The sequence below is a fragment of the Pseudoliparis swirei genome, chromosome 9 (genome assembly GCF_029220125.1).
Source record: "Pseudoliparis swirei isolate HS2019 ecotype Mariana Trench chromosome 9, NWPU_hadal_v1, whole genome shotgun sequence".
NCBI lineage: Eukaryota > Metazoa > Chordata > Actinopteri > Perciformes > Liparidae > Pseudoliparis > Pseudoliparis swirei.
Window position 1 is genome coordinate 19,860,802 of NC_079396.1, and position 9,257 is coordinate 19,870,058.

General features: G+C 42.3%; 1 protein-coding gene across 1 annotated transcript; it reads right to left on the reverse strand.

The window, feature by feature from the left end:
* Positions 1-2,073: 2,073 nt before the first annotated feature.
* ocstamp (osteoclast stimulatory transmembrane protein) lies at positions 2,074-6,310 on the reverse strand. Its single transcript, XM_056423369.1, has 3 exons — positions 5,448-6,310; positions 3,302-4,289; positions 2,074-3,081 (listed from the first exon to the last, which is right to left on the reverse strand). The coding sequence occupies exons 1-3, from the start codon at positions 5,666-5,668 to the stop codon at positions 2,728-2,730; spliced, it is 1,563 nt and encodes a 520-aa protein (XP_056279344.1). The 5' UTR covers positions 5,669-6,310; the 3' UTR covers positions 2,074-2,727.
* Positions 6,311-9,257: the final 2,947 nt, after the last annotated feature.

The following is a 9,257-nucleotide window of genomic DNA, read 5'->3' on the forward strand; positions in this document are numbered from 1 at the left end:
ACTCTTTCATCCTTATTCTTTAATAAACGACGTTCCCCTGCTTGCCCAGAAAAGTCAGACTGACCTGAGCAAAAATACACAAAACCCCCCTTTATATCCCTGTGAAGCAAAAGTAAATGACATCAACAGTTGATTCAGGTTGAGAAAAAGAGTTGAAAAGTAAACTGATATGTAGCAAATATTTTTAAGAGAAGGAAATGGGCAGCTTACCATCATTTGTAAAAGGCTCTCACTCTGGCTTGGTTTGCAGCACTACAATCACCAAGAAACATAAATGAATGCTTATTCTTTCCCTCGAGTCGCTCGAGTCGTCCCTCCCTCTCTCTTTTGCTCTCCATCCCTTTTTTTTTTACCAGTGCACCCCTCCCTTTCCTTCACTTCACACATCCATTACATCCACACTGCAACACACTGTCCTGCACACAGCCACCAACTTGAAAATCAATTCCACCTCCCCACGTTGTGTCAACCACTAAGGCCATGGCTGTAATAACCCTGTAATTATGGAAAGAACATGAGGAACTAGCCTGTAATTCAACACACCCTCTACTGCAGTTATTGGTCATTCAATGGAATTGGCACGAATTACGACGTAGACCTTTTCTTAGTGCCACAAGGAGACATCTTTTTGTCAACATTTCATCTTCTGTGAAAAGGAAATGGACATGGTTTTGCTCGGTTTCATGCGTGTGGAATTTAAAAAGTATCTTAAGGGACAAAAAGGAACCAACATCATAAGATGAAGCATTTTGTTATTCCTCTGTGGCTTTTTCAGCCCATGGCACTCAGCTTGTGTGGTAGATGCTGATACCGTTAAAACCTGCTCCCAATAGCTGTAAACATTAAGTAACAAAAGAAAAATATCATCCACAAAATCTTTCTCAGAGCGATTGAAATAGATTCTTATAAACCACTCTGAGCTCGGAAAGCTCTCAAAACCTTTTACTGTGCACAGGACTGAAAGTATGAATGCTAATGCCTGAAAGATGCTTGGATTTTCATCATTTCAAAGAGTCAGCCCACCAGGCTTCCTCTAATGAATAGATAGCAGAAGAAGAAAAATCGTCCAGAGCAGTTTCTGTCCAGGTAATTGCTTGATTAAACTGCCGCATGCTAAGAAGTACATCCTACACTGTGTCTGAACACATGTCATAATGTTATATTGTGCTCTGCATCCACAATGTGTTCAAACCTACAGACATTTATTTAAAATTCCAGTTGAGATCCCAAAATTTCCAGAGCAAACATGCTAATCTTGATTTTAGGGTTATGTACATGAAAGATGTCTTGAATATGTGAGGTTTATTATTTCGATAAGTGTAAACATAAAGCTTTAATTAATAACTGGATGCAAAAAAGTTATGTCAGTGTAAAACATAATTTTCAAACCTTAAAACTACTGAATGAGAAAGAAAATGCCAAGATTAGATATGAATAGCTAAATTTTATTATAATCTTTTTAATACTTGATCATTTAGTTCACTAGCAATAAGCTCAGTAATGTCACACACAAAAAGCAACACTGATGCATTCATGATGGGGAAAAAAAATCTAAATTAAAAATAGATGATAAAGAGGTATTCTATTATTATTATTGGGATTGTATCTTAAAATAAACTCCTGAGGGCTCATGGGAGATTTAAGAAGAAGTGTGCTGATAATAATGCAAAACGTTTTCAGAGAAAGGAAGATTTCTTCTTTTTGTAGTAGTATGTGCACACTGATTAAAATAGGCTGGTAAATTATTCGTTGTGCACATGAAACAGATTCATTTAATCTATTAAATTAATCTAGGCCAATAAAATATTCATAAAAACTGTAAGATCCAATCTATTGCTGTTCCTGTCCTGACAGGAGGTACATCGTATTCTCTAGCTTCCGCTGCCCAAAGCACCATAGTGGCATCTAGTGGGACTGTCGGGTAAATATAACGCACACAAGGAATAACACAAGTGAACCACACCAGAAGATAAATGATACACTGCACACACACACACACACGCACACGCACGCACACACACGCACACACACACACACATTACGGAGACAAATATACAGTAAAACATCAGCTCTGCAACATTTATTTAAAAAACAACAACCTGAGCAGATGAGGTGATACATCCATTACAAACACTTCAGCTTTTAGTGTGTCAAGTGATGACATGCCTGCACAGGAAAAGGTGGAATGGATCCTCTCTTTAGTTTATGTATAGCGGACACAAAATGTGGTAAATGGATTGCATTATTTTTTAGCTTTTCTAGTCTTAGCGACCATTCAACGTGCTTTATAACACAAGCCAGCATTCATCCATTCACTCACTGGTGAAGAGGTTATCATACAAAATGCCACCTTTTCCTCAGGAGCGATACACATTCACAGCAAACTCACAAACAATGTGGGATTCAGTTTCTTGCCCAAGGAAAGTTCAACATGTAGAACTGCAGGGGCCAGGGATCAAACCCCCGACTTCCCGCTTAGTGGACGGCCGCTTTACCTCCAGAGGTACGCAATAGTTGCGCTTAATATATTTCGTACCCCTAAAATCACATGTGGCATTCACATTTGAAATGGTTTAGAACCGTCGCCGTTATATAATATAATAATATCAGAATTATAATAATTGTGGTAATCTCAAAGTGGACCAACACACACAGACATTGCCATCCTATCATGGCTGAAAACATCCTCAGAAACATTTGCCAAGAGTTGCATTGTCCATTAAACATTCACCCAAGGCCAAGCTCAACAGAAATATGCTCTACTTGCTTTGTTCTACTCTGCTTCGCTCGTACTTTCTTCATCAAGTAAGCCATTCTTCTCTCCTCTTGCTCTCTGAAAAAGGACGCAGAGATTTTCCTGCGCAGCCGTCTGGCGTAAACCTTGAGGAACACCAACGAGTAGCTCGTCACCCAGAGACATCCCAGCAGCAGTGTGACTCCCGGGTTCGGAGCTGAAGCTGTCGCCTCGCAGAGCGACGGCTCGGGGTTGAAAGTCCACTTGTAATCCCTGTGGAAGTTTGTGAGCTCCCGAGTGACACAGGATCGTGGGATGATACAAAAGGCAGAAAGGAACCAGTGCACCTATTCAGAGATTTAAAAAACAAGAGCAAACACTTGAATAATTTATGAATTGAATGGATTTTTATGCAGGGCTTTTAGGATTTTTTAAATTATGTGTTGTAAAGCGTCTTTGAGTATTATGAAAAGCGCAACAGACATTTTATGTATTATTATTATTATTATTATAAATGAGGAAGCAAATAGTGCCGGAACAATAAAAGGAGCTGCAGTAATGTCTTACCTTATAACTGACACTTATGCTGGCAGATGTCTGCGGAAAATCCAGTACCCACGGTACAATCGCCTGAACTATGTGATACACGACATAATCCAAAGCGACTATTAAAGTTATTGCAAAGAAATACAATGTCACCACAACCAGTGATATGAAACAGGAGGTGCATTCCTGTCTTGTTATCTTGCAGCTTTTGGGATACGTTTTCTTTTTCGCTCTTTGCGGGAGCTCTTTGGAGATGTAGCCATTATCAAACTTTACGGATGCCAGATAGGATTTTAAGTAGCGGGCAGATTCAAAGATTAGTATTGCCACAAAAATGGCGGCGAGAATCCGGTTGGACAGCAGTTTGCATTCATTTATCAGGTTCCTGGCATGTGAGAAGTTGACCTCTATCTGCGCAATCATCTTAGTAAACCTGCTTCTGACTTCTGACACATCAACATGTGTGAAATGATCTAACTTCCTCAAGTTGGTGACGATGCTCAAGTCTTCCCTCTTCACTTTGATGGCCTCCTCGATGAGGTCTCGCTTGGCTTGATTCAAAGGTTCAGACGAGTTTAACAAAGTCTTTGTGAATCCCTCAGCGGTGCACTGTAAGATGCGAGCGACCGCGCCTACGTTCACCGTGATATTAGGGATGACGTTCAGAAGGAGAATCATGACAGAGGCTGTGATGAGGAGTTTGCGTCCCTGCTTGGTGCAGACGGTGGGCAGAGTCATGGTCAGCACACAGCGCAGAGGGTGACACAGGAACGAGGCCAGAAACATGGCCGCACTATAGATGCAGGCGGTCTGAATGGACGCTTCACGGTTGTATTTCAAAGTATTTGACAGCCAGTGATAAAGCAGGCCGCCGGTGACGACGACGAGTATAAAACAGAGAGCCAGTAGAGTTGGGACGTCTCTGCCGGCAGGTGCAGGTGCAGAGTATACATCCCATAGATAAAGCAGGACAGATCGTAAAGCCTGTCTGAGAGATCCTGTTCGGTTTCTGAGGGAAGAAAACACAGCCGGAATAAAATTGAGAGTTTGGGGAAATATTTGCTTTGGCGCAGAGTTAGATGAGAAACAGCAGACTGTTAACTGAGCTTTGCATTAAGATTCCAGATGTTTAAAAAATGACATGACAAAAGCAAATGATCAAAACTCTCAGAATGTTACACTATTAGTTTAACTTTGAAGCTACAGCGATTAGCCTAGCATAGCACAAAGATTATAAACTCAGGGGGAAACAACCTAGCTCTCTCCAAAGTGAACAAAACACTTAAAACATCTCTAAATATAAAAAGATTAACACATTATATGCATGTTTAATCAATCGAGAACAGAAATACAAAACACTTGTTTGTTTTTTCATTGAAAAAAAAAATCCTCCAAGTTCTTCTAGTGTCTTCCCTTTAACCCTCCTGTCGCCTTAGGGTCATTTTGACCCGATTCAATGTTTCACCCTCCTGTTACCTTTATATTTACTAACATATTTTACCCTTTGGGTTCAATTTGACGCCAGCAATTAAAACCTCGAGAAAATTATTAGAATTAATATTGTTTTCCAAGTTTAAGTGTGAGGCACTTTATGTTTGTTTGTTGACTACCGAAAGAACACCGACATTAAACATTGAATGGGGTCAAATTAATCCTAAGGCGACACGAGGGTGTAATATTGATTCGGGTCAAATTGACCCTAAGGCAACACAAGGGTTAAATTGACATGTTTCTCATGTTACTCTTCAAGAAAGCAAACTTATTTCCCAAATTGCCAAATCAAGTATTTTTTTTAATACTGAAAGATATCACAAATCTGTACAGGAGTATAAACTATGCAAAATATCACTTTGCACATGTAATTGAGTACTCCAAGCCACAACAGTATAATAGGCTAAGGATTCATTTGATCGAGATATTTTAAAATTCCAGTTGTTGTAACTTTACAGAAATATACTGCAATTATCAATGATGCAGACCTCCGAGTAAAGAGACATTCTACATAAACCACTTACTATGAAACCATTAGGATTAGACAGAAGAGACAGATAGACAGACAGACAGACAGACAGATATATAGATATATAGATAGATGGATAGATCATTTAATTGATAACATCTCAATAAAAGGAACGGCTAAATTAAAGAGATAAATAACAATTCTTACCTGACAGGAAGAATAACATTTTCTGAGATAAACCTCATTCTCACGGTATATATGATACTCTGAGTTGAAGGAAAAGCAGGATTGGGAAGTGTTGGAGGATTTTGAGGATTAAAAGAGGAACTTCTCTGAACAGTCACTGTCATGTTGGTATTTGTGGGTTGCCTACGAGGTCCCACGTGGGAAATGTCAAGACAACTGTTGTGTAAATGACACAAAATCATATGGAGAGGCACGATGCAATCCCACACACTCAATGTGACACAGGTCACGCTCTCAGTGTGTGTGTTGCAACTTGTAGGCTAGTGTATTTATTAATACACACTGTGCAATGATGTCAGTGTGACCACACAAAGTTAGGAGTGTGAGAACGGTATTTTTTTTCTTCTGCCGAAAGGGGTCAAAGAAAAGAACTGTTGCCTCATATTTTGTTGTTCTAAAAGGATAGAAATCAATAACAGAAGTCGGCCCTACGTAGGTAAAGTTTGATCCCATATTAACTGTCAGTGTTACAACCGCCACTTTGTGAGCAGGCAACTACTAACAACCTACGACCTTGGAGCTTATGTGTCGCTAATACAGCATTCTGAGAAACTGATAGATGACTGCTGGGGTATCTTTTAACTCTTGTGACACAACTCTCACTCCGAAGTCTTAAAATATCGAAAGTTGTTCAGTGCCCCTCGATGATCGTTGATGATCGTCTATCATTGATAGACACAAGGAGATCCCCTTGGGACACTTTTTGATGGCAGTTAACACCAATTTAAACCCTTCCCGCAACATTAATGGACCGTTATGTCATGTGACGTAGACTAAAGTGCATGAGAGTCTACTTTGGGTTAGAAGACCATTGTTTGTGTCCCATGCTAAAGTCAACGTTGACGTTTTGTCACTTGAGTTGTAAGTGTCCTCAGTCATGAGTCACTCATATCCTACTGTGATTGTGTTGCCTAAACCTAACTTCCTGTGAAGACAGAAATGTATGTATGGTTGTTAGCTGACACGTTGGTATAAAACCTGTGCGTGGAGCTTCAATGCCAGGGAGCACTGACCAGGCAACACAGGCTCACTGTGTTGTCTTATGTTTCATTAGGGACAATTTGTCATGATCTGGAGTTTGTGTTAGTTTTGTGTCTTGTTTGGAAGTCCTTGTGTCGTCTGTCTCCCTGTGATTGTCTGCCCTGGCCCTGATTGTTTCCTTCTGTGATTGCTGGCCCCGCCCTCATTGTGTCCACCTGTGTCTCGTTCCCCGTTGTCCAATCCTCTCACCTTGCCTGTGTATGTAAACCCTGTTCGTCTCATTCCCAGTGTGGCTTCGTACTGTTTGGTCCGTGTGTTTTGTCGTCCTGTTCTGGTTTCTTGGAGTAAAGATTGTTTTTGTGCAATAATGTCGGCGTTTGGGTCCTCTCTCGTTGCGACAACCTGGACTGCGCATGACACAATTATTACAATATCACAGTAATCTATGTGTTTCTTTGCGATTGAATTTATTAATTTCACAATACCTTTGATCTAGCTCTTACTGTATATCACAATTATTTCATCTTTTGCCCAACACCGTTATTTTGCAATTTCACATTTTCTTCCAGTAATCATATCAAAGGCAAACTGCTTTCTTCAGTCTTTATTATAAGTGTGTTTCGCTCACTGCATAGCTGTGCATCTACACCTGTGAAGGAACGCAATATCAACTTCATTAAAACCTCCCCACACTAAATGTGCTCTCTCTCCTCAGCACAAACACACACAGAGACTGTACTCCTGTACAGAGGTGATAGGGCATTGGTATGTGTTTGAACTAAGGATGAATACTAATCTGTCTCTGGATGCTTAACCTAAATATAAATCAACTTGGTTCAGGACAAAGGTTGTTCAGCCAATTGGATACATCCTGTCCTATCTGTGGCTTTTGGTAGAGTATTTTGCACAAATTAAATTTACAAGTTAACCATTGTTATCGGTTATGACGCCAAACAAACATTGTAAGGAATGTACAACTGTGTGATCCCTTTGGCTCCCTTTGTGTTGCACAGAGGTTAAAATGTGCTAGAATGTGTGGTAAAACCTGCAGCAGCTGAGTTAAAGATAAACAAAACATGAGGATTGAGGGAAACATTTTGGATTAAAACTAAAGCAGAATTCAGCGGTTGCAAATATTCTCCCAAAAAATCGTTATAATGAACCAAAATGCTCTCCACACATACATTGACCAAATGCAACTAAAGTATGACATTGTTTGATGTAAACTGTATTATAGTTATGTTGAGTTGATCTAATAACAGTTATTGCCACTAGTCTGCGCTGTTCAGCCGGCTGGAGGTGAGCAGGTGAAGAGAGAAGAGGAAGGAGGGGGTCGAGGATAGCGAGGTCTTTACTAAAGTTACGAGGAAAACCCAGAACGTGTTGGACTGATTTATTCCTGATCACACACCCACATCGCTTACAGTGGAATGATTTCATTTATTTTCTCTTTTATATCATCAAAATACAAACAATTTATTTGTAACGGCAGTTATAGAAATGCAAATCACTTTGTAACATCAGGGATTTTAACCAAGTCAAAATAGTATAATAATAATAATAATATTATTATTAATAATAATAATATTAATAATAATAATAATTGTCATGATCTGGAGTTTGTGTTAGTTTTGTGTCTTGTTTGGAAGTCCTTGTGTCGTCTGTCTCCCTGTGAGTGTCTGCCCTGGCCCTGATTGTTTCCTTCTGTGATTGCTGGCCCCGCCCTCATTGTGTCCACCTGTGTCTCGTTCCCGTTGTCCAATCCTCTCACCTTGCCTGTGTATGTAAACCCTGTTCGTCTCATTCCCAGTGTGGCTTCGTACTGTTTGGTCCGTGTGTTTTGTCGTCCTGTTCTGGTTTCTTGGAGTAAAGATTGTTTTTGTGCAATAATGTCGGCGTTTGGGTCCTCTCTCGTTGCGACAACCTGGACTGCGCATGACAGAACGAAGCCACCAAGAATGGACCCAGCCTTCAGTTTCCACTGCACGGTTCCTGCCGGGCCAACTAAGTTTCAGGTACTGCTGGAGGAGATGTGGGAGTCCCTCCGGGCCCGTGGTCCTGTGCCGGCTCCAGTCCCCGATGTTCCGTCACAGGCTCCAGACCCCGAGGTTCCAGTCCACGATGTTCCAGTCCCCGGTGTTCCGTCGCCGGTTCTGGTCTGGCCAGCCTTCCATGAGGTGCATCTCCACAACATGTGGGAGTCCTCCGGCCCTTGGCCCTGTGCCGGCTCCAGTCCCCGATGTTCCGTCACAGGCTCCAGACCCCGAGGTTCCAGTCCACAATGTTCCGGTTCCGTCACAGGCTCCAGACCCCGAGGTTCCAGTCCACGATGTTCCGTCACAGGCTCCGGACCCTGAGGTTCCAGTCCACGATGTTCTGGTTCCAGTCCCCGGTGTTCCGTCGCCGGGTCCAGTCCACGAGGTTCCGGTTCCAGTCCCCGGAGTTCCGGTTCCAGTCCACGATGTTCCGGTTCCGTCACAGGCTCCAGACCCTGAAGTTCCAGTCCCCGATGTTCCAGTTCCAGTCCCCGGTGTTCCGCCGGCTCCAGTCCCTGGGTTTCCGTCACCGGTTCCAGTCCCTGGTGTTCCGTCGCCGGCTCCAGTCCCCGGTGTTCCGCCTCCTTCCCACCCGGCCCTGGTTCTCCTCATCCCGCCTCCGTCCCGGTCAGTCACAGTTCCCCGTGTTCCGTCCCGTCCATCCCCGGTTCCCCGTGACCCGTCCCGTCCAGCCCTGGTTCCCCATGTCTCGTCGCCTGGTCCTGGTCCCACAGAGCCCCCATCCCCAGACCCC

Coding starts and splice junctions, on each gene's coding strand:
- ocstamp (XM_056423369.1), bottom strand. CDS start 5,668: ATGATTTTGTGTCATTTACACAACAGTTGTCTTGACATTTCCCACGTG. Junction 4,290..5,447: donor AATGTTATTCTTCCTGTCAG/GTAAGAATTGTT, acceptor TTCTTCCCTCAG/AAACCGAACAGGATCTCTCA. Junction 3,082..3,301: donor GCATAAGTGTCAGTTATAAG/GTAAGACATTAC, acceptor ATCTCTGAATAG/GTGCACTGGTTCCTTTCTGC.